Source organism: Haematobia irritans, chromosome 5, assembly GCF_050003625.1.
Source record: "Haematobia irritans isolate KBUSLIRL chromosome 5, ASM5000362v1, whole genome shotgun sequence".
Taxonomy (NCBI): Eukaryota; Metazoa; Arthropoda; class Insecta; order Diptera; family Muscidae; genus Haematobia; species Haematobia irritans.
The window spans coordinates 94,383,244-94,409,501 of NC_134401.1; the positions used below are offsets into that span (position 1 = coordinate 94,383,244).

Consider the following 26,258-nt stretch of genomic DNA (forward strand, 5'->3'; position numbering starts at 1 on the left):
TCGAATGTAGTTTTTTATGCCACACATTTCTAGGCTGTATTATTTTATTTTATAGCCACTATAAATGTTTAATAATTAGTGTGTACTGTATATAAATAATAATTATATATATAAAACTCAATTCGTATTCGTATTTTTTGCAAAATAAACCGCACGCATTCATATTCAACCACCGTTGAGTTGTATGGTTTGTGTGTGGTGTACATTGAACTTTAATGTTTAATTCATTTCATATCGAATCTCAGACAATTTTTTTCGATAATGATACGAAGAACTAGGGTTGCCAATATTCCATTTTAACGATGGTAGGGGGTTTATTTCATAACAACAATTGAAAGCCACCGTGGTGTAATGGTTAGCATGCCCGTCTTGCATACACAAGGTCGTGGGTTCGATTACTGCTACGGCCGAACACCAAAAAGTTTTTCAGCGGTTAGGTTAGGGAGCCACCATGGTGCAATGGTTAGTATGCCCGCCTTGCATACACAAGGTCGTGGGTTCGATTCCTGCTTCGACCGAACACCAAAAAGTTTTTCAGCGGTGGATTATCCCACCTCAGTAATGCTGGTTACATTTCTGAGGGTTTCAAAACTTCTCTAAGTGGTTTCACTGCAATGTGGAACGCCGTTCGGACTCGGCTATAAAAAGGAGGTTCCTTGTCATTGAGCTTAACATGGAATCGAGCAGCACTCAGTGATAAGAGAGAAGTTCACCAATGTGGTATCACAATAGACAGAATAGTCTAAGTGAGCCTGATACATCGGGCTGCCATCTAACCTAACCTAATCGAAAAAAACAAGTTCCTTTTTTTTTTGTTTAATTATAGTATTAATTCACAATGGACTGCTATTGTGAATTAACAAATTCTATTTATTGTTCTATTGTGAATGAATAAAATGTTGTATCTGTACAAAATTCTATACAACAACTGCTTACACACAGTGTTTATCTTTGAATTTAATATGTACGCAAAAATCGACACTCCTTTGTACACAATTTCATAGAAACACTTTAACATTTTCCGGAACTTCCTCCTCCCAATAATTGAACTAACTATTTTGTCATGAATCAATCTGTCCGACACCTATTCCATAAAAGTAGTTGTCGCAGAAAAGCATTTTCTTCAGTATGCCCATATGAATGACGATATCGAAATCATATTAATTGTTTTCATTTTATGTGTCATCGTTCGCATTTTAATTGATGCTAGATTGAAAGACTTGCTAATAACTGCAATTATTGTCTTGATTGAAATGTATGTTAGGTATAAATGTCCTACTTGAAATAAATACCCAAAGAAGACGCAGCGTAGATAACAACCTTTTAAAAATTTATGACTTTTCCATAATCATATGGAGAAGGCATTACAGTTGTATGATTATCTAGCATATCTCGACTTTATTACACAGAGAAAATATTCGAAATGTACAAGAGTTGTTCTTAATCACAATAGAATAATATTCTGAATTGTGAATATTATAAAAAATATTCTGATTTGCGAAATATATAAACAAACAACGTATTACGTTACTAATGATAGTCCAAAGTGTACATTAGCTCTTATCAATCACAATAGTATAAGGTTATGAATTGTGAATATTATAAAAAATATTCTGATTTGCTAAATATATTAAAAAAAACAACGTATTCCGTTACTAATGATAGTCCAAAGTCTACATTAGATCTTGTTAATCACAATAGCATAAAGTTCTGAATTGTGAAAATAATAAAATAAATCCAAATATGAAAAAATAAATTATTATATCAGTTTTTCGTAGCCCTGAGTAAATGTAACCTTTATATTTTTCCTGGAAATTGTACACGTATTACAAAATTCCACTTTACTTAATTCAAAACAGCAAATTATTGTGAATTATTTGAACAATATAGAGAAAATATATCTATTAAAATTTAATACTTTTTGTTTTAAGACAAATAAAAAAGGCCTATCAACAATTGTTGTTAATTTACACATTAAAAATGAGGAAGTTGTACATTTATGTGCTCGGACTCTTTGCCCCCGACCACTAAGCTTGTAGGATACAAAGATAAAAAAATACATTAATTATTTATATAGTTAAATCGAACCATTTGTTTACGACAATTAGTGAGTACATAACGTCATCATCTGTTTACAATTATAGACATTTTATTTACAATAGAAAAATGAGAAAAAAACGCGTGTAGGTTGATGTTCAACCTATAGTGTGTTCATAACGAAATGATCAAGTAAAATATAATATATGTAAAATATATAGTATAGTAAAATGTATTGTCAGCTTATTAAAAATAATTTCTGTTAATGAATATTCTTTTGAACATGTCGTTATTTCTTGATCTATACATAGACGAAATTATATAATGAAGATATAAGAAAATGGATTGGGGGAAAAAAGCATCGTATTGAATAAAATCGTAAATGTTAAAATCAAATAGATATAAAGCAGGATTAAAAAATTGATTTCTGTACTTATCAAATGAGGGTAGAGGACTTTCCGTGACGGTTTATAAAATAAAAACGATTTATTAAACTCTGGTTGTATTCCAGATAATTTTCCCTCAATTAACATTGACGAAAACTTCTGCAGCTCACTATTGTGAATGAAAAATAAATAACAAGTACATGTATGTTGATTCACTTTCATGAACGAATCGTTTTGAAATGAGCACGCCGTGCATGATTTTTTCTATGAGTGTAAGAACAGTATGTAAAAATTTCGTATTATTTATCATTGTGGTTCGGAAACTAGCGATTGAGGAAAATTTTGCGTTTTGCGAATTCGTAAACCAGAGCAGGGGGGTATACAATAGCAATTTCGTTAGTGGGTACCTTCCGTGATGGTTTAATAAAATGAAAAACAAACAGATAATTTTTCCTCAATTAGAATAGACGCTGCATTGAATTTTACAGCTCATCATTGTGAATGAAAAATAAAATAAATCAAGTATTGTGATGTTTTTGCTACATATCGATCGATGTTTCGCATTTTACTTGCTGTAGACCATTTCTAAAACTTGAGAACTGAGATCGGGCAAGGTTTAGGCTCGGCTGTAAAATGTGTAATAATTTAAAGGGTAATAATTCAATGGACTGAATAGTCTAAGTGAGCCTGACAATATATCGGGCTGCCACTTTAACCTAACCTAAAGGGAGAACTAATGTCGATTTCATTTGTGGACACCTTCCTCGATGGTCCAATAAAATTAATAATATTTGTTAAACTCTGGTTGTATTCCATACGATATTCCCTCAATTAGCATTGATGCAAAATTCTACAGCACACTATTGTGAATGAAAAATAAAAACAAGTATTTTGAATAACAAATGAAAACGACATCTTTTAGGTTAGATTAGGTTAAAGTGGCAGCCCGATTAAGTTTCAGGCTCACTTAGACTATTCAGTCCATTTTGATACCACCTTAACTAAAAGTACCTGCTTAAGTTAACGTTTTCCAGGTCCGCCAGTAATCTACAGCTATATGCCCCTAAAATTCGCTTACGCTTTACACAAAATGCAGGACACTCATACAAGAGGTGTTTAATTGATTCCTTTTCCTCCGCATCATGACAGCTCATACAATAGTCATTATACTTCGCACCAATAGTTTTTGCAAATTTGCCTATCAGGCAGCGACCCGTTATAGCAGATATCAGAAGTGATATCTGAGAACACTAGCATATCAAGTGTGCGGTTCAAGTTTAAATGGGACCATATTTGCTTGGTGTCGTTACAACCCTTGCAATTCTCCCATCGAACATTGGCCATCATAACAGCCTTCTCACGCAGTAAGAGCTTGCAGGTGGCCAGAGGCATACCAACAGATTCTAGTTCCCCTGGAATATGTAAGGTAGTTCCTAGCCTTGTTCCCCGGTATGGTCCTATGGCCAGGCACTCATATTAGGTGAATATTGTACTGCTCAGCCATTTCATTGAGAGATTTGCGGCAGTCTATGGCCGTTTTCGAGTTAAGGAACACAGAGTCCAAAGATTTTATTGCAGGTTGACTGTCTGAGTATATATTAATGCCAATATTTGTTGGAACATTACTTCTCAGCTAATTCACCACCTCTCTTATTGCCAATATTTCAGCCTGAAAAACACTACAGTGATTAGGTAATCTTTTCGCTATTCGAATTTTCAGATCTTTAGAATATACTCCGAACCCCACTTGTCCATCCAGTTTGGAGCCATCAGTGTATCTATATATCTATATATCTTTTATTCTCCGGGGTCTGTGTACACCACGCCTCACTGTTGGGAATTAGAGTTTCAAACTTTTTGTCGAAAAGTGGTTTCGCCAGAGTGTAATCCACTACGTTAGGCACATCTGGCATAATTTTGAGGACAGAACTGTGACCGTAATTATTTTCCTACCACAGCGATAGCTCGCGCAACCGCACAGCCGTTGTTGCAGCTGACTGTTTCGCCAAAATGTCTAAAGGCAATAGATGCAGCATTACATTAAGGGAATCTGTTCCTGTCTTACTGTATGCGCCTGAAATACACAAACACGCCATACGCTGAACTTTATCTAAACCTGTCGGTTGCTGAAGTGCCGGCCACCAGACGGCAACACCATATAGCATTATAGGTCTAACCACTGCCGTGTGTAGCGAATGCGCAATTTTCGGTTTTAGTCCCCACTTTTTTCCTATTGCCTTTTTGCACGAGTACAAAGCTACCTTGGCTTTTCTCTTCAGCTTCGTGTCCAGACTAACGCCAAGGTATGACATTTTTTGCTATATTTATTCCATGTTCCGAGTTTTACTTGTCGTGGACCCTTTCTATAAAGTCGATATAAAAATGTGTAATAGTTTAAAATTCGAAATAATAGCGGTTTTATTTGTGTTTAAACACAAATTTTCCGTTAATTAGCATTAATGTAAACTTCTACAGCTCTCTATTGTGAATGCGATATGACATTTTTTGCTATATAATTTAATGCTACTTAGTTGGCGCCAAATTCTGTAGATCACTATTGTGAATGAAAACTAAAAAAGTTAAAAAAAGACACGTATTGTGAATAAATTATGTAGCACACTGGTGTAGCCGAAAAAAAAACTCATTTTTACCAAATCGGCGTGACATCTGCGTTTGTAATACAGTTTAGTTAAAATTTTCTACACTCAAAAAAAGTGGACTCTCTATTTCACTAAAGCCAATTTAACTTTATTTTCGTTCATGGAATTATTATGTTTGGAGAAAGTTTCCTTTACTCTAATAATTTTTTGTGTACGTTAGTTAAATTAATTAAAACCAAGGAAAAACATATACTCAAATGAAGCATAAAGATTAACTAAATTCGTGTCTTCCACAAAATAGTTCAGAATTTCTTTAAATTTGTAAATTTTACCAAAAATGCGTCCATCATGAACTTCGTATGTCACTAACGACATTCTTGCAATTTTGAACTCCAAGTTTTTCCTTCAAAGTACAAAATTTTCTTTAACTAGTGAAAAAACTTAGTTATGTCTAATAAATTTTCTTGAATTTGTTGAAAAATATTTACTTATTTTTACTACATCGGCGTGATGCCAACGTTTGTAATACTGTTTAGTTAAAAATTTCTACAAATATTAAAAATTTTCTAAAATTAACCGAAAGTTTTCTTCCTGGTGGGTTCACTGTTTTTTTTCAGTGTAAAGAGTAAATAACATTTTTCCTTCCTGGTGGGTTCACTGTTTTGAATGTGGATGTAAGTTTATATTCTTTTTACGTTTGGAAGTCGATATTTATTTACACTGAAAATTTCGTAGTTTAATTTAATTTTTTTTAGTGCAAAACAAATATTTGTTTGTAGTTCAATTTTATTATTTTTTTCGAAATTTTCGACAGCCCAATGAAATTTTCCTTGTTTTCAGTATGTCTCAAACATTTTATGAACTAAACATGTTGATTAAAATTTAGTTCAATTTTCGCACGAGATAGTTCATTCTTCCTATAAAACAATTAACTTTTTTTCTGTGTATAAAAGAAGAGAGAATACGACGTTTGTTAATTTTTTTTCGTTATAACTCTCATTAATAACATGTTTCAACGAAACTTTCCTACCCCATCCAGATTTGCTTCCTTCATCGAATGGAGAAAATATTCCGTTAGACAAAGCTTAGACAGGTATTTCAACATTCGTTAGAACGGAAGTTATATTGAAATCAGAGTATTTTCTATAATAAAATATAATTGTTTTTTTTTTCTAGACCTTTAATCTTGAATTAATTTCAGAAAAGCACTCATATTCTAAAAAGCTGACCGGTTTCCTACAAATACTACAAGAGAAATAACAAAAATTTAATTTTACGATGTGAATCAATTCATATTTTATTTTAAATTAAATTCCATCACAAAACGAAGATAATCAGTTGACTATATAAAATCAGTTAATGTTAAATATGCGTTCATAACACATATTTCACTTTAAATTAATCGTTTCACAGATAACTATTGGAAAAAACAAAAGCAAAAATTTTATTTAAAGTTTTGTTAACAATCGTGTGATTTTATCTGTCAAAAAATGTGCAAAAAACCCAAAACTACGTAAAAGAAATAAATTTAACTTTTCGAATATTTAAAAAAAAAAACGAAACTGCAAAACATTAAATTGGTATTTTTGTGTATTTTTTTTGTAAATAACTCGTTTTCGTATTTTGTTTATACACTACTGCCACATAATTATGATTTTGTTTTGTTATTATTTTATTTTTGTTATTGTTATATTTGCTCTCCAAACGTGTTTGTCGTATTTTCTCGCCAAAACTATGCATATTTTTTTAAGAGTAAGTTTTTATTTATATTTGAGATTCTTTTATATCGGTTGTGGTAACTACAAAAGACTATGACATGGAGACCGCCATCGTCATCGTCATCATCACCATCACAACACAAACAAATCCATAATAGTTTTGACTCTTTTTTTGTTTGTTATGGATTTTGTATCGGATTGGTTTATTTCATATGGCATGATATCGTATGAGTGCGTGTAAAGTCACGCCATATACCAGATGTATAATGAAGCGAGATCGCAGATTTTTTTCTTTTTACCCAAAGGGCGAATTATAAACAAAGTTTCGACAATGGGATGGATCACCAAGATCATTTGAAATTTGAATCACTATTAAGGAAAATTTCATCAACATTGAAAATCACTGTATTTTAAAAAATAAATTTTCTCAATAACAAATTTTATATAAATTCCAGATATTTATTTAAATAAAAAAAAATATTACTTTTATTTTAAATTACATAAAAAATAAATATAAATTACAGCTAAAACATCTAAAATTAAAATAAAATTAACATGAATACATGAATTGAATAATTACTAATAAAATTTATTATTCAATTGAATAATAAATTTGGAATAAAATGAAACAAAAAACAAATTACACAATGTTGAGTTGATAATCAAACTACACTCAAAAAAAGTTTATGTTATTTGAAGTACAAGGTTTGCCCTTATAGGATATAAGGATTTTGGTATTGATTCCGAGCCACAAATATGGCTTCTTTAAAATAAGAAACCTTTTAAGGGACCTATCTAGCTTTAAATCTAGGATGAACAATGTTCAAATTACGATACAAATCTTATTTATCGAATACTTCAGTTTTTTTTTAATTCCAAAAAAAAACTTTAAACCAAATTTAAAAATTTACTAAAGAAATAAAATTTTGACAAATTTCTATAAAAATAAAATTTTGCAAAATTTTCTATAGAAATAAAATTTTGACAAAATTCTCTATATAACATACAAATAAAATTTTGAGAAAAAAATCTATAGAAATTAAATTTTTACAAAATTCTCTATAGAAATAAAATTTAGACAAAATTTTCTATAGAAATAAAATTTTGACAAAATTTTCTATAGAAATAAAATTTTGACAAAATTATTTAAAGAAATAAATTTTGACAAAATTTTCTATAGAAATTAACAAACTTCTCTATAGAAATTAAATTTTGACAAACATTTCTATAGACATAAAATTTGGACAAAATTTTCTATAGAAATAAAATTCTGACTAAATTTTCTATAGAAATAAAATTTTGATAAAATTTTCTATGGAAATAAAATTTTGACAAAATTCTCTATAGAAATAAAATTTTGACAAAATTTTCTATGGAAATAAAATTTTGACAAAATTTTCTATAGAAATAAAATTTAGACAAAATTTTCAGTAGACATAAAATTTTGACAAAATTTTCTATAGAAATAAAATGTTGACAAAATTTTCTATAGAAATAAAATTTTGACAAAATTTTCTGTAGAAATAAAATTTTGACAAAATTTTCTATAGTAATAAAATTTTGACAAAATTTTCTATAGAAATAAAATTTTGCCAAATTTTCTGTAGAAATGAAATTTTGACAAAATTTTCTATAGAAATAAAATGTTGACAAAATTTTCTTTATAGAAATGAACTGTTGAGAAAATTTTCTACAGAAATAAAATTTTGACAATTCATATTTCATTTTAAATTACATTCCATCGCATATAATAATTACGACTTAACTTTCTATAGAAATAAAATTTTGGCAAAATTTTCTATAGAAATAAAATTTTGGCAACAATTTCTATAGAAATAAAATTTTGACAAAATTTTCTATAGAAATAAAATGTTGACAAAATTTTCTATAGAAATAAAATTTTGACAACATTTTCTATAGAAATCAAATTTTGACAAAATTTTCTATAGAAATAAAATGTTGACAAAATTTTCTTTATAGAAATAAACTTTTGACAAAATTTTCTACAGAAATAAAATTTTGACAATTCATATTTCATTTTAAATTACATTCCATCGCATATAATAATTTCGACTTAACTTTCTATAGAAATAAAATTTTGGCAAAAATTTCTATAGAAATAAAATTTTGACAAAATTTTCTATAGAAATAAAATGTTTGACAAAATTTTCTATAGAAATAAAATTTTGACAAAATTCTCTACAGAAATAAAATTTAGACAAAATTTTCTATAGGAATTCAATTTTGACAAAAATTTTCTATAGAAATAAAATCTTGATAAAATGTTCTATGGAAATAAAATTTTTAAAAAATATTCTATAGAAATGAAATTTTGACAAAATTTTCTATATAAATAAACTTTTGACAAAATTTTCTGTAGAAATAAAATTTTGACAAAATTTTTAAAAAATTTTCTATAGAAATGAAATTTTGACAAAATTTTCTATAGAAATAAAATTTTGACAAAATTTTCTGTAGAAATAAAATTTTGACAAAATTTTCTATAGAAATAAAATTTTGACAAAATTTTCTATAGAAATAAAATTTTGCCAAATTTTCTGCAGAAATGAAATTTTGACAAAATTTTCTACAGAAATAAAATGTTGACAAAATATTCTTTATAGAAATGAACTTTTGACAAAATTTTCTACAGAAATAAAATTTTGACAATTCATATTTCATTTTAAATTACATTTCATCGCATATAATAATTTCGACTTAACTTTCTATAGAAATAAAATTTTGACAAAATTTTCTATAGAAATAAAATTTTGACAACATTTTCTATAGAAATAAAGTTTTGGCAAAAATTTCTATAGAAATAAAATGTTGACAAATTTTTCTATAGAAATAAAATTTTGACAAAATTTTGTATAGAAAAAAAAATTTGATAAAGTTTTCTATAGAAATAAAGTTTTGACAAAATTTTCTATAGAAATAAAAATTTGGCAAAATTTTCTATAGAAATAAAATTTTGACAAAATTTTCTATAGAAATAAAATTTTGACAAAATTTTCTATAGAAATAAAATTTTGACAAAATTTTCTATAGAAATAAAATTTTGACAAAATTTTCTATAGAAATAAAATTTTTACAAAATTTTCTATAGAAATAAAATTGTGGGAAATTTTCTATAGAAATAAAATTTTGACAACATTTAATTATATTTATTTTTTCAGTTTAATGTAACTTAATTTAATTCACTTAAATTAATTGAAATTAAATTGTGTTATTTTATTAAATAATATTGAATATAGTTGAATTTATATTAACCCAAGTAATTTTTAATTGAAATTAACAAAAAAAACTAATTTTTGTGATTGATTTTTATTATGATTTAAACCCTAATGAAATAATTTTTTTTTGTGTAATTTATTGAATTCACTTAATTTAAGAAATTACATTAAAATAAAATAATATTAAATAAAGTAAATATAATAACTCTAGAATTAAATTTATTAAATTAAAAAAATAAATCTAAATCAAATAAGTTTAAAAAAATTAAAACTCTGTAAAAGACGATCTGTCCTTATATACAGTGGCTTCATGGAAACGAAGTTATACATCATTAAGGGAAAAACATAAATGCCAATCATTTACTTTCGCTTTTGCATTAAAAATCTACATAAATATATATGCATGAATACATTCAAATACATAAATATATATTCACATACATATATGAATTGTTTACAATAGGTTCGAGGTTTTCATTTGTAAATATAAGCAAATTGGAATTCCATATGGCATTAATATATCTAGAACTATTTATTTGTGGTTGTTACTATAAATAAAAAAAAAGTAAATCATAATCAATTTAACTCCTCTTTTGTACACATAATATATTTTTTTCTGATATAATTTTCTTTAATAATCTCATAAAAATTTTCTATTTTTTATTGATTTTTTTCTCGAATATAAAACATTATTATGTTTCAACGATATCATTTGATTTGTAATCTTATTTGTACAACTAAAATTTAAATAAGTGCCCAAAACATGGATTTGCACTACTTTTGGATGAAATCATATCAAATTGTTTTTTTTTGTTTTTTTTTTTACAGTGCATATATAAATGTAATAACCAATGACATCGTTATTGAGAGACAAATATTCAATCTATACTAAATACTAGCACAGACTTGACAACAATCACCAAAAAGTAAAATTTAACTTTCTGACGTCTATAAAGTGAATGTAGAACCCAAACCATTGACGTCGCCTCATATTGCGATACCTTAATTGCATAATATATTAAATCAACTTTAGATACTTTAAATGAATTTTCAAAAAACATTTCATGAATTACCGGTTGGATTAATCCAATCTCCAACAAAGAGACAATTAATTTTGAATTTAATTTAAATTAAAGGTTAACTAATTTTGTAATACACACATTTTGGACTTAGAATACTATGCTTTCAGAAATTATTTTTGGCTCACTTCAATGACATGAACCAAAAATGGCACAAGACAAATTTCATACAAGCTAAGTAGACAATTTAACTAATTTCGAAATTCGCACAAAATACTTAATTGTTTTCTAAAAATTTTATTAAAATTTAAAATTATATTCCTAAAGTTTCTAAAATGAGTAAATTTACTTAAGTTGCGTCTGCCTTGAACACAAGACATTTTAACAATTTTAACTCCAATATATTTATTATATTGAAAAATTCTTAAATATTCTTAAGTAATAGAAAAAAACATATTTTTATTATTTTTTAATAAATATTTTTTACTTACAATTTTACTTAATTTTAAAATTTCACCAAAAAAATGTGTCCATATTAAGCTGCGATGAAATTGTTACAAATTGCTATATCATTTTTACAATAACTCCGTTTTTTTGTTTTTCAAAATACGAAATATTAGTTGTTATACCAAAGAAAAAAAAAATAATTTTATCTAACAAATATTCTTTAATTTGTCAAAAAATATTTACTTATTTTTATAATATTGATATTTTTAATATGGTTAAGTAAAACATTTCTAAAAATAACATATATTTCTTTTTCTAATGGTTTAATTTTTTTATTGAGTGTAATATGTCCATAAAATGTTTTTTTTTTTTTTTTTTTTTTATTTGGGAAGAAAATAAATAATAAGTGCAGGTGTAAAAAAACACATGCATATTTTCGCATGAGCAAACAATATAAAATAAACATTCGATACAAAAATGAGAATATGTACTTGAAATTGAATATTATATTTTGATAAAATTTAGGTCAGAAATCGTGTATTTATACTCTGACCAATATGCCAATCAGCGTTGCCACAAATGAAATTATATTTTGAACCACAATTTTTGTAAAATTTTATTTTCCTAGAAAATTTTTGCAAAAATTTATTTCTATAGAAAATTTTGTTAAGAGTTTATTTCTATGGAAAATTTTGTCAAATCTTCATGTCTACGGAAAATTTTGTCAATATTTTTTTATATAGAAAATTTTGTCAAAAATTTAATTTTTACAGAAAATTTTGAATAAAAAACCAATTTGATGAGAATGAACCAAAATCATCTAAATTCCATTTGGTCCGACAGACCATCGGACCAAATTTAAAAATTAATAATTTTTTGGACCAATTCTATTTTTATTGAAAATTTTGTCAATATTTCATTTCTATAGGAAATTTTGTTAAAATTTTATTTCTATAGGAAATTTTGTCAAAATTTTATTTCTATAGAAAATTTTTTCAAAATTCGATTTCTATAGAAAATTTCTCGAAATTTTTTTTCTACAGAAAATTTTGTCAAAAATTTTATTTGTATAAAATTTTTTTAAATAAATACCAATTTGATGAAAATGGACCAAAATCAAATAAATTCCATTTGGTCCGACCATAGATCCAAATTTCCGACAGGTCCGACAGACCATCGGACCAAATTTAAAAATTAATAATTTTTTGGACCAATTCTATTTTTATTGAAAATTTTGTCAATATTTCATTTCTATAGGAAATTATGTTAAAATTTTATTTCTATAGGAAATGTTGTCAAAATTTTATTTCTATAGAAATTTTTTTCAAAATTCGATTTCTATAGAAAATTTCTCGAAATTTTTTTTCTACAGAAAATTTTGTCAAAAATTTTATTTGTATAAATTTTTTTTAAATAAATACCAATTTGATGAAAATGGACCAAAATCAAATAAATTCCATTTGGTCCGACCATAGGTCCAAATTTAAAAATTAATAATTTTTTGGGCCAATTTTGGTCCGATCGGACCAAAATGGCAACCCTGATGCCAATATATACCATTTGCTATGACCAATATATTGTATATTACACCCAAGAATGGGGGCGGTGTCATGTACGCAAAACTTAATTTAATTTTGTCGTCTTATAAAATCCTTAGTGTAATTGCTTACTTCTTTGGCTCTAAATCTATACAAAAATAATTTTAGTAAAAATAAAATCTTTGAAACTGGATAACTTTTGTTCAGTGTAGGAAATGTATACTACAGATAACATGTATTTATAATATTTCTATATGAATGAAAAAGTTGACTCAGTGTTGCCAGATGATTTTTGATTCTTCCCCCAAATTGATCTACGCTTTTTTCATAAAACCCTCAAAAAAATTTAAGAATGTAAAAAGTACAAAAAGAGGTCCCAAATTTCGTGAAAAACATCCTGTAGTGATACGCTTTAAAAATTAAATTTAACACAAATATATATACTGAAAGAAGAGTTTTCTTTTCTGAGAAACGAAATTTTAGACAAACTAAGTTTTCTGTTGATGCTAGGTTAGGTTAGGTGGCAGCCCGACGTATCAGGCTCACTTAGACTATTCAGTCCATTGTGATACCACATTGGTGAACTTCTTCATGTTAAGCTCAATGACAAGGGACCTCCTTTTTATAGCCGGATGCTAAAAAATTTTATATTGAAGAAAATAAAAAATAAAATTTGCTTTATAAGAAAAGAGAACTTAAATTTAAAAAGCAGGCTTACTCTTAAAATGCTTTCAGCTGCTAAGTTAAATTACGATTGTTTTTAATTGTGTCAAATATTAAAAATGCCCTTTCAACAGAAGCGTTTAAAAAAGATAACGAATATAATGCTATTGAATACTTGCTTGTATTTAGGATCTTCTTGTTGACTTCCCGCATCTTTTTTCTCATAATTCAGCCAGAATTGTTCAGAATTTTCTTGAGAATTGCTCCACTTTGTAAGGTCTAAGATATTTGTTTACCCCTAAAAATCCCCATAAATAAATGTTACCCTTTAAAATCCCCCTAAAAGTGAAAAATCCTAAATTTGGGGGGGACCCCTAACCCGGCAACACTGGTATCAACACACAAATAGGGGTTTCTGGTTGAATGCACTTTGTTCCTTTAGTCGATTACAAAGCTTCCTTTGTTAACATAAAATTCATTAAAATATGTACTCAACAATAATAGTACAGGTATTAGTATCTATTATAGACAAACAAACAAACAAGCGTAACTACATTGGCAGTTCACGGTAGTTAAATGAATTAAAAAAGTATTTACTTATCATGCATATAGCGTTGATAAAATATTGCTTTATCTAGAAATTATTAGACTCTAGACCAAAGTTGAAGAATTTTCTTGAGACTTTTACATCATCCGGTTTACAATAAAAAAGACTCTCTTATAAAATGCTATTGGAACAAATAACAATTTCCATAGATTTGTATCAACTTTTCTAGTGTAAGTATCTTATAATTAAGATACTTACACTAGATTGATTACACTAGATAAGATTGACGTTAATGTTAATCATTGGATTAAGCCTACCAACAAAAATAGATGTCCGAATAAATTATTTAGTATGTTACAATAAAAATTTCATGTTAAATCCCATTTAAGTTCACTGGCTTCTGCTAACTGCGTCATCTGTTAACTGCAATAACAGCATTTCTGTGATATATGCGTAACATTTAATAATAACTGAACTTTTATGGTATCTCTTTACTACGTCACACAATAACAATACGTGCACTCATGCCATTGTATGCATAACAGTATTTCAGGACAGAATAAATGAGAGGTGTGAACGTAATGTATTGTGTTTATCTACACTCGTGTGGGTCTCTCGCATCTACATAATCATACACATGCCAGTAAATTCGGTGCTTGTCAGTCAAGTTCAAAGCATTTTTTACATGCAATGAGACTTTTGTTATCGGAGATGACAAACAGGTGCATTCTTCCCACCCACTTTGGAAAAACAGAGCAACAAGCCGATACATATATAACGGGGGCATAGCAACATAATAACATTATTATAGAATTTGCAAAGTGCATTAATTATCTAGCAGTATGTGTGTTTACATAATGCTGCATTTAAATTGTATATATTAGGTGGGTTCGTACTATGATTTTCGTTAAATCAGCATTGCATTGATATCAGACTAACATACAAATAATTTATGCTATTTTATTTTTAATTTAATTAATGTGGGGGAACATATCAATTTCGGTATAAATATTTAATAAAAATATTCCAAGATTTATCTTGGTTCTTTGTGCGCAACACCATGCTAAAATGTCACTGATTCCATTACGAATAAAATGCAATAATTGCCTTTTCTTAACATCGTCATTTCTTTTCTTTTTTTGTATATATATGCACATGCATATATCTTAATGAAGTCCAATAATACAGAAATAATATATAATAAAACAAATAATCATGTGGCTGAGATGAGTATTTTTCCGTTTGTTTGTTGGTCAATTATTCCCATTGCCAAAAAACATTGTCTACTGTATTTGTTTTTATTTTTGTGTATCTTTCAAAGCATTTACCTTTACATTTGTAGGCTATATAATATAGGAGACTGAGGCTATTGTAGTCCCCCATATATCATTAAAAATATTCCTTCATCCGGTGTATTTGCTGATGTATGAAAATTCATCATGTTTAGCCTTGTGATCTAACATTGTTGTGAGGAACATGCAAATTTTATGGATGTTTTTCAATAATGTGTGGATTTGGCATTTTTAAATAAAAAGAACAATAAGGAAAAACAAATATTACTCATGCTGATTTGAAAAACTTGACCAAATATCCATCACCGCACTGAAAAAACAGTGAACCTACTAGGAAGAAAACTTTTGATTAAGTTTCGAAAATTTTGAATCGGCATCACGCCGATATCACAAAAATAAGTAAATATTTTTCGACAAATTCAAGAAAATTTATTAAACATAAATAATTTTTTTCACTTTTTAAAGAAAATTTTGTAGTTTGGAGTTCAAAATTGCAAGAATGTCTTTAGTGACATACGAAGTTCATGATGGACGTTTTTGTAGTAAAATTTATAAATTTGAATAAATAATGAACTATTTTGTGAGAAATGCGAATTTAGCAAATCTCTATGCTTAATTTGTGTATAATTTTTCCCGTCTTTTAGGTAATTTAACTAACGTACGCAAAAAATTATTAGAGTAAATGAAACTTTCTCCAAATATATTAATTTTATAAACTAAAATATAGTTAATTTAGCTTTAGTGAAGTAGAGAGTGCACTTTTTTTTAGTGCGAGTGAATGATTAGTCATTTCATTGGGATAGTTGCAGCCCTGAAGGTATATTTCATTGCGAATCTGGCGTAACTTCATAAAAACAAATAGTTTTTTGTCCCCAATCACGAAATTAATTGATCCAATTATTTTTTAAATGAAATTTCTTCAATCACAGAAATTATAGTATCAATCCCCAAAGTTTAAAAAATTCAAAGTTTAAAAATCAATCACCAAAATTAAAAAATTGCTTGATGCTATTAAAAATTTAATTGATACTATTAATTTCTGTGATTGATTTTTGTTTAAATTAAAAAATTTGTTAAACCAATTTTTAATTGCAAATTAATTGAAAATTTTTTAGAATTCAATTAAAATTATAATTGGAAAAATTTTGTTGGAAAAATAATTAGTACAGTCTTTGCAGTATACAGATCTAGGCCATTGTCCCTGGTCCATTTTCCAGTCTCTCTACGATATCTCTAATTTGATCTGGGAATTTTCCTCTGATTACGAGTAGCACCTTATGTCAAAACTTAAGCAAACTGTCAATACAAATGTAAAGAATAATTATATTATCTAAATTTTGCATTTGTTATACACTCCATAGTCCACCTTCTTTAATTGCCACTATGGCGTATTAGTCATACAATCATCTATAGACATCAAATAGTCTGTTTTGAGTGGCATTTGCTAGAATTTTGCAAATATTTTTTATATAGACAATGAAATCGGAAAAAGACTTTGTATTAAAGAATATTGAAAATTAATGTTTGTTAGTCATTGTGACTGAAAGCAAATAACATATACACATCATTTTATAATTCATTAAAATAGAAAATACAATAAAATAAAAAATACAAAAAAAAAAAGTTGTAAATTATCCTCAACATTCAAAAATACAATCAGAAAAAAGTGAACCCGTCATGAAAGAAAATGTTGATTTATATTAGAAATGTTAACTATAATATTTTAGTAATTGCAACATGATACAAATAATTTAATAATGTTTGTCAAATTGAAGAATATTTATTAAAAATATTTTTTTTTCTGTTGTTATACCCACCACCATAGAATGGTGACGGGGGTATAATATGTTTGTAATTCCGTTTGTAACACATCGAAATATCGATTTCCGACTATATGAAGTATATATATTCTTTTTTGTCTCCAAGCAGATCAAGTTCGAAGATGGGCTATATCGGTGCATGTTTTGGTATAGCCCCCCATATAAACCGACTCCCCGATTTGGGGCCTTGAGCTTCTATCCTATTTGCCTGTACGACCATAAAAATGTGTGCCGAAAACGGTGAGTATCGGTCCATGTTTTGATATAGCTCCCATATAGACCGATCTCCCGATTTTACTTCTTGGGCTTCTAAAATGCATACTTTTTATCAAACTTGCCTGAAATTGGAAATTTTAAGGAATTGTGGGACCACAACTACGTGTTTTGAAAATGAGGTGTATGGGTCCATTTTTTGAAATAGCCCCCATATAGACCGATCTCCCGATTTGGGGTCGTGGGCTTATAGAAACCGTATTTTTTATCCAATTTTCCTGAAATTTGAAATCTGGAAGTATTTTAGGACCATAAACAGGTGTGCCCAAAATGGTGAGTATCGGTCCATGTTTTATTATAGCCCCCATATGGACCGATCTCCCGATTTTACTTCTTGGGCTTCTAGAATCCGTAGTTTTCATCCAATTTACCTGAAATTGGAAATCTTGAGGTATTTTAGGACCACAAAGAGATGTGCCACAAATGGTGAGTATCGGGCCATGTTGTGGTATAGCTCCCATAGAGATTTTACTTCTTGTCCTTATAGAAACTGTAGTTTTTATCCAATTTGCACGAAATTTGAAATCTTATAAATCCAGAATCTGATATAGTCTTCATAGGTAAAATCTTTAAATTTATCTTCGGGAAGTGTACAAGTTGAACTCCTCTGCTTGGGAGAATATTTGTCATCAAACCCCTTGAAATTTCAAAGGAAACTATAATATTTGATTCATGGTAGTGGGTATTTAAGATTCGGCCCGGCCGAACTTACTGCTGTATATAATATAATTTCATATTTTGGAAGAAAAAATTAAAATTAAAAATTCTTAAAATATCTTTAGCGCTATATGAAGTTCTAGACAAAAACAATTTAAGTAAAATTTACCCATTTCAACAAAATGAACCCATTTTAGGAAAATATGAACTAATTTCATATTTAGTAAAATTGTGTACTTCATTTGTATAAATCTTTTTTTTCTCATTTTTAGTTCACGTCATTAAAGTAAGCAAAACATAATTTGGCAAAATTGAACTAAATTAATTATTTTCATTTTCATTAACTAAAATAATGGTAAATCAGCTTTAAAAAGTTTCGTCGTCTTTTTTCTGGGGGTAGCCGAATTATAGTATGGTTTTTGTTTTACCTTGTCTTAATATAAAATTTGTGGGTTTCAAAAAGTATTAACAAACGTATATTCGCAAGCCACATTGTTTAAAGGTCATATTTTGGGAAAACTTCATATTCATAAACGATGGTGCAAGTGCAATGAGTCATATATGGTTGTTCATAAAATGGCTATAATTTATTCCGCTTTCAAATAAAAAATCATTCCACCTTTAAAAACCGAAAATATATTGTTTTTGTTTTTTTTTTTTATCAAACCCTTAACATATATACCTATTATCAAAATACGTCTCTACTCATATTGCCAATTATAACAAATTACTAATTATTGTTTTTGTTGTTCATTTAATTGCAGATAAGAATAGCCTATATGGTCAACAGATAAAGATAACTACAGTTTAAAAAAAAAAACCAAAAACAACATCTCAATTTTTTATGGTGTACCAGGTTTTTGCAAACAAACACAAAAAATATCGAACCATCGATATCTAACTCCATAAAATGGCCATGAAATAAAAATTCATTCATTGAAGAGGAATAGAAAATCCCACATCATAAATAGCCTTTTAAACAAAAACAAAAAGAAGAAAAATTGAAAATCTACCAAAAGAATTTATACACACACACACATTGAAAATATCGCAAAATAACAAAAGAGGGACATAATCATAAAATACAGTTTTGCGATAACCGCAACCAATACCATCATCAGTTCCTGTCATAAAAACACCCATAAAAGGCGAAGGCAAAGAAGAAACAGCCAACTACTGTGGCTGCATAAGGCCACAAGTCAACAATCTTGGTCTTCATTTGTTCAAAGACCAAACCGTCAAGTGGTGGTTAAAAGTTTTGCACCTAACAGCAGAAGACTAAATCTAAATTCGCCGGAAACGGAAACATCAACTTCCCACTAACCCTAACGCAGCACATTAAAACGCCAACATGAATAGTTTAGTAAAAGTTTTCAGTAATTTTAAGGAATTTTATAGTGAAATCAATGGTGCCACCCTTACGGGAGCCATTGATGTTATTGTTGTTGAGCAACCGGATGGTGAATTTCAATGTTCACCCTTTCACGTACGCTTCGGTAAATTGGGTGTATTAAGGAGCCGTGAGAAAGTGGTAAGTGAAATATAAGAAGAAAAAAAAAAATTCAAAATATAGATAGAAAAATTTATAAGCAAAATATTAAAAATTTGATTGAAGTTGAAAATGTTATCAATTAAAACATTATACAGATACAATTAAGAAAATTAAGTTAATTAAATAAATTAAGTTAAGAAAATTATAGAAAAATTTTACGTTTTTATTAAAATCCTAATTGTACCAATTAATTAAATATTTACTCAAATTCTAAAAATAAACATAATAAAATTCATAAAATTATGCTATATATAAATAATGAAATAATTATAAATAAATAAAAATATAATAAATAATTGAATGCCACACTTCAAATTAAGTTTTGTCAACAAAATCAATTAAAATTTTAATTGAATCAATTAAAACATTAACTAAAAATGCCGCAGAAGTTCATAATTTTTTTAATTGAGTATATTTTTTTATTTCTAATTAATTCTATGATTGCTAGTGGTATTTTCGCAATTGAAGCAAGAAAAATTTTACATTTTTATTATATTTGAATTGTCCCAATTAATATTCATAAATTAAATATTTACGCAAATCCAAAACAAGCAAAAAATAATAAAATTCATAAAATTATGCTAAATCTAAATAAATAAATAAAATAAAATAAATAATTGAATTCCATAATTAAAATTGATTGAATTTTGTCAACAAAATAAATTAAAATTTTAATTGAATCAATTTAATATTAATTGAAAGTTCCGAAAAAATTAACATTTTTTTTTAATTTAGTATATTTTTTATTTCTAATTAATTCTGTGATTTCTACTGGTATTTTCGGAATTGAAGCAATTTCAATAATTAATTGGAACAATTAATTTCGTGATGAAATCAGAAAAAAAATTATTACTGTATATATGAATACAGAAAAACAAATCTGGTCTAGGTTTCTCACATACACTGAAAGAAGAGTTCTCTTTTCTGAGGAATGAAATTTTAGTGAAAGCTAGCGTAATAACGGGTTATTCCAAAAAACACCTCTCTTGAAAATTGTCTGAAATGTATGCGTATAAGCGATATCATGCAATTATCGTATTCCATATACGCACCCCTGTACGCTATCATAAATTGTTCAGCAGAACGTATAACGGTTCCCACAGTTAATAGAATTCTACCAAAAATGGTAGATGTTTATTGTTTGGTAGATTGGTACAATTCTTGATATTTTGGTAGATTTTACAAATTATTCCTCTCCAACTAAGAGGCACTTCACAAATTTTCTAAAGAAATAAAATTTTGACAAAATTTTCTATAGAAATAACAATTTGACAACATTTTCTATAGCAATAAAATTTTGACAAAAATTTTCTTTAGAAATAAAATTTTGACAAAATTTTCTATAGAAATAAAATGTTGACAAAATTTTCTGTAGAAAAAAAATTTTGACAAAATTTTCTACAGAAGTAAAATTTTGGCAAAAATGTTCTTTAGAAATAAAATTTTGACAAAAATGTTGTTTAGAAATAAAAGTTTGGCAAAATTTTCTATAGAAATAAAATTTTGACAAAATTTTCTCTTGAAAAAAAAATTTTGTACAAATTTTCTATAGAAATAAAATTTTGACAAAATGTTCTATAGAAATAAAATTTTGACAAAAATGTTCTTTAGAAATAAAATTTTTACAAAATTTGAAAACATGTAAACGTCTATTGGACAAATCTAACCATGCCCTCACAAAGCTCTCCGAAACAGCACAAGGGTTAAAATTGCAAATGAATTTATAAGAAGTGTTAGTTTGTAATTTGAATTTTTAAATGGGCAAAAAAGCCTCTCCAACTTAGCGGCATTTCAATTTTCTATAGAAATAAAATTTTGACACAATTTTCTATAGATATGAAATGTTAACAAAATTTTCTATAGAAATAAAATTTTCTTAATTTACAATTAATTATTATTCGAACTATATGGACAAATTAGATTAAGGAACTTGGTTACTAGAACCATTGAAAAGAAAACGCCAGATACAAATCTATACACGCCTAGACTGTACATGTTTCAGTTCTGGCGCCAGACGTTAATCGCCTGTTTCAGTACCAGGCTAACATGAAAAAGAAATAAAATTTTGACAAAATTGTCTATAGAATTAAAATTTTGACAACATTTTCTATAGAAATAACATTTTGACAATTTAGAAATAAAATTTTCACACAATTTTGTACAGAAATAAAATTTTGACAAAACTGTCTATAAAAATAAAATTTTGACAAAATTTTCTATAGAAATAAAATTTTGATAAAATTTTCTCTTGAAAAAAAAAATTGTAAAAATTTTCTATAGAAATAAAATTTGACAACAATGTTCTTTAGAATTAAAATTTTTACAAAAATTTTCTGTAGAAATAAAATTTTGACAAAAATTTCTATAGAAATAAAATATTGAAAAAATTGTCTATAGAAATAAAATTGTGACAAAACTTTCTATAGAATTAAAATTTTAACAACATTTTCAATAGAAATAAAATTTGTAAAAAATTTCTATAGAAATAAAATTTTGACAAAATTTTCTATAAAAAATAAATTTTGGCAAAATTTTCTATAGAAATAAAATTTAGACAAACTTTTTTATAGAAATAAAAAAACAAAATTTTCTATAGCAATAAAATTTTGACAAAAATGTTCTTTAGAAATAAAATTTTGAATACAATTTCTTTAGAAATAATATTTTGTCAAAATTTTATTTCTAAAGAACAAATTTTCTTTAGAAATAAAATTTTGACAAAATTTTCTATAGAAATAAAATTTTGACAAAAATTTTCTATAGAAATAAAATTTTGAGAAAATTTTCTATAAAAATAAAATTTTGGCAAAATTTTCTATAGGAATAAAATTTTGTCAAAATTTTCTATATAAATAAAATTTTGTTTTTTTTTATCTTTTTTTTTTAACATCTCACGAAAATGTTCCTCTTCTTTGCACTGAAAAAAAAGCATGCCCGGTTCTAAAGATTTTGTCTTTACTTTAAAAATTTTGGTATTGATTCCGAGCCAAAGAAGCGGAGAAACTGTTACAAGTAAGGGTACTTTTAAGACACAATTCTCTTTTAAATTTGGGTTTTGTGTACTTGCTTCTAGGAATCAAATTTTAATTTTTCGCTTTTTTTCTTCATATGCATCAAAGTCCTTTAAGAACGAGTTAACGAAAACTTTATTTTCCGAATTAAGACTCGACTTCCAGTAGAAATTATGCTATGTCTTAAGTAAACAACGCCTTTAAAATGAAGTGTTGAAAAACATGTCCTATATTTGACCGATTTTTTGCTTTGTAGTCAAGATCCAAAAAGACAACGAATTTAAAGGCAATTTCATTAAATTTAAAGAATTTTTCTGAATTATTAAATTCAAGTTGACCTTAGTCCAAAAATTTTTTCTTTCATGTTATGATATCCATTCTTAAGTCAAATAACTTAATTATAATAGTAATACGACTTCATTGAAAAGTTTATCGACTTTTGGACAAGGAAAAAAAAAACGTTATATTAGAGAAATGCGTCTTCTATGCCAAGCAAAATTTGCTTTTTAAAGACATGAAACCTTTGACCTCACGTCAATATTTTTTTCAGTGGGAGTTGTTCACATTTTTTTACACTGTTGAGAGCGTTTATTGTTATTTTATTTATTTTAATTTAGTTTTTATTTATATTGAAATCAATATAATTAAATTTAAATTTGTTTCGTCATTGTTTCTTTTTAATTATTTTGTATGATTTATTTGGTATATTAAATTAATTTATTTAAATTTAATCTAATGAGATGTTAATTTATTTTAATTTATTTATTTATTTAGTATAGTCAATTTAACTATTTTTTTAGTTATCAATCTTTCTATTATAAATCTGTGATGTCAATTTTTTTCATTTTGACAAATTAGGGAGGTTTTATATAAAATCATTTTTCTAAGTCTTCACATAGGGAGTGTAACGAGAATCAAATCGAGTCGACTTTTCAAGTTTTTCAAATTTTGTAATAATTTTAAAGTTTTCGACTTTTTGAAAATTGAAAAAAAACGTAGACTTTTCGAAATATTGTTAAAGTCGACTTTTCGTCCTTCCAACTTTTTCAAAATTTGGAACATTACAATATTTAAACTCCTGACTTTTTAAAACTTTTGATTTTGTTTTTTTTAATGCATATGCCTTTAAAAATAATTTCTAAAATAAAAGATATCGTAAACATAGGCTCTCATAGTTACCACAGAAATATTTGTCCAAATATTCGGCTGTTTCGTTAAAAGTCTATTTGTCGATTTTGAAAAATATCAAAAATCGACATGGATTTTTTTTTTTTAGAAAAAGTCGAATTGTCGCTTTTTGATTATGTTTGTAAATACATATGCCTTTAGAACTAGGTTTTAAAATAAATGATATCGTCTACATATACTCTCATAGTTCCCATAGATATATTATTAGTATTGTATTCGCCATTTGATTCAACATCGACTTTTCGACCTTTTCGTTAAAATTCGATTAATCGATTTTTAGTCGAAAAAAATCAAAACTTGATTGGTCGCATTGGTCGCAAATAATAAAAAATTGTCTTTTTTGATCAGAAGTCAATTAGAAATAACTTTTCGAATTTTGTATCCCTAACTTTAACCCCCCATTTATTTCTCATTTTAGGTGGACATTGAGATTAATGGAGAGCCAGTTGACATTCATATGAAACTTGGTGAATCTGGTGAAGCATTTTTTGTAGAAGAATGCCCCGAAGAAGATGTTGAAGAATTGCCCGATAATATGGCCACCTCACCCATACCAACAAGTCATTTCCCAGAAAAGTATTTGAAAAATAATTCTACATTGGAGCATGACAATGGTGCAGAAAAGTATGGCAACGTTTTTTTTTTATATACAACAAAAACATTTATTAGTCTATCATCTAGAATTATGATTATCACTATTAGATGGGATTTTGCACACTCAATTTAGCAATTTCATATATCTTGTCACCCTCTATAATAATATAAATTAAATTAGATAGAAGATTTTTTTAAACAAGAGTATTGTGACTGGTGTTTGTGTTACGCCAAGCGAAAGCGATTACATACAATATACAGAGAAAACAAGTAAGGAAAGTATAAAGTCGGGCGGGGCCGACTATATTATACCCTGCACCACTTTGTAGATCTAAATTTTCGATACCATATCACATCCTTCAAATGTGATGGGGGCTATATATAAAGGTTTGTCCCAAATACATACATTTAAATATCACTCGATCTGGACAGACTTCTACAAAATCTATAGACTCAAAATTTAAGTCGGCTAATGCACTAGGGTGGAACACAATGTTAGTAAAAAACCAGATCGTTGAAAAATATATATGGCAGCTATATCTAAATCTGAACCGATCCCAAAATCAATAGGGATCGTCTTTGAGCCGAAACAGGACCCTATACCAAATTTTAGGACAATCGGACTAAAACTGCGAGCTGTACTTTGCACACAAAAATACATCAACAGACAGACAGACGGATAGACAGACAGACGGACATCGCTAAATCGACTCAGAATTTAATTCTAAGCCGATCCGTATACTAAAAGGTTGGTCTATGATTACTCCTTCTTGGCGTTACATACAAATGCACAAACTTATTATACCCTGTACCACAGTAGTGGTGAAGGGTATAAATATGGGAAACATTTAAATCTGAAGACATTTTAAGGAAACTTCGCAAAAGATTATTTATGATTTATCTCTCTCGATATATATGTATTAGAAGTTTAGGAAAATTAGAGTCATTTTTACAACTTTTCGACTAAGCAGTGGCGATTTTACAAGGAAAATGTTGGTGTTTGACGATTTTTATCGAAATCAGAAAACCATATATATGGGAGCTATATCTAAATCTATTTCACCCAAATTTGGCACGCATAGCTACATTGCTAATTCTACTCCCTGTGCAAAATTTCAACTAAATCGGAGTTAAAAATTGGCCACTGTGGTCATATGAGTGTAAATCGGGCGAACGATATATATGGGAACTATATCTAAATCTGAATAAAATTTGGCACACTTGACTACACTACTTATTGTACTCCTAGTGCAAAATTTCAACCAAATTGGGGTAAAACTCTGGCTTCTGGGACCGTATTAGTCCATATCGGGCGAAAGATATATATGGGAGCTATATCTAAATCTGAACCGATTTCAATAAAATTTGGCACACTTGATTATAGTACTAATTTTTCTTCTTGTGCGAAATTTTAAGCAAATTAATGTAAAACTCTGGCTTCTGGGACCATATAAGTCCATATCGGGCGAAATATATATGGGAGCTATATCTAAATCTTAACCGATTTCTTCCAAAATCAATAGGGTTCTATTCTGAGCCAAAACACATACTTGTGCCAAATTTAAAGTCGATTGGACTAAAACTGCAACCTAGACTTTGATTACAAAAATGTGTTCACGGACAAACGGACAGGGCTATATCGACTCAGGAGCCCACCCTGAGCATTTTTGCCAAAGACAC

At 27.5% G+C, this 26,258-nt stretch overlaps 1 protein-coding gene across 8 annotated transcripts in view; it reads left to right on the plus strand.

Moving 5' to 3' along the window:
• The window catches only part of LOC142241126 (PDZ domain-containing protein GIPC3-like), a 167,304-nt gene that overhangs the window by 110,419 nt on the left and 30,627 nt on the right, over nucleotides 1-26,258 (plus strand). For all 8 annotated transcript variants that reach the window (XM_075312867.1, XM_075312865.1, XM_075312864.1 and 5 more), the window contains 2 exons: nucleotides 18,998-19,764; nucleotides 24,403-24,608. In XM_075312867.1, coding sequence (XP_075168982.1) covers nucleotides 19,585-19,764; nucleotides 24,403-24,608 — 386 coding nt within the window. In that variant the 5' untranslated portion in view covers nucleotides 18,998-19,584. The remainder of the gene's footprint in view (nucleotides 1-18,997; nucleotides 19,765-24,402; nucleotides 24,609-26,258) is intronic.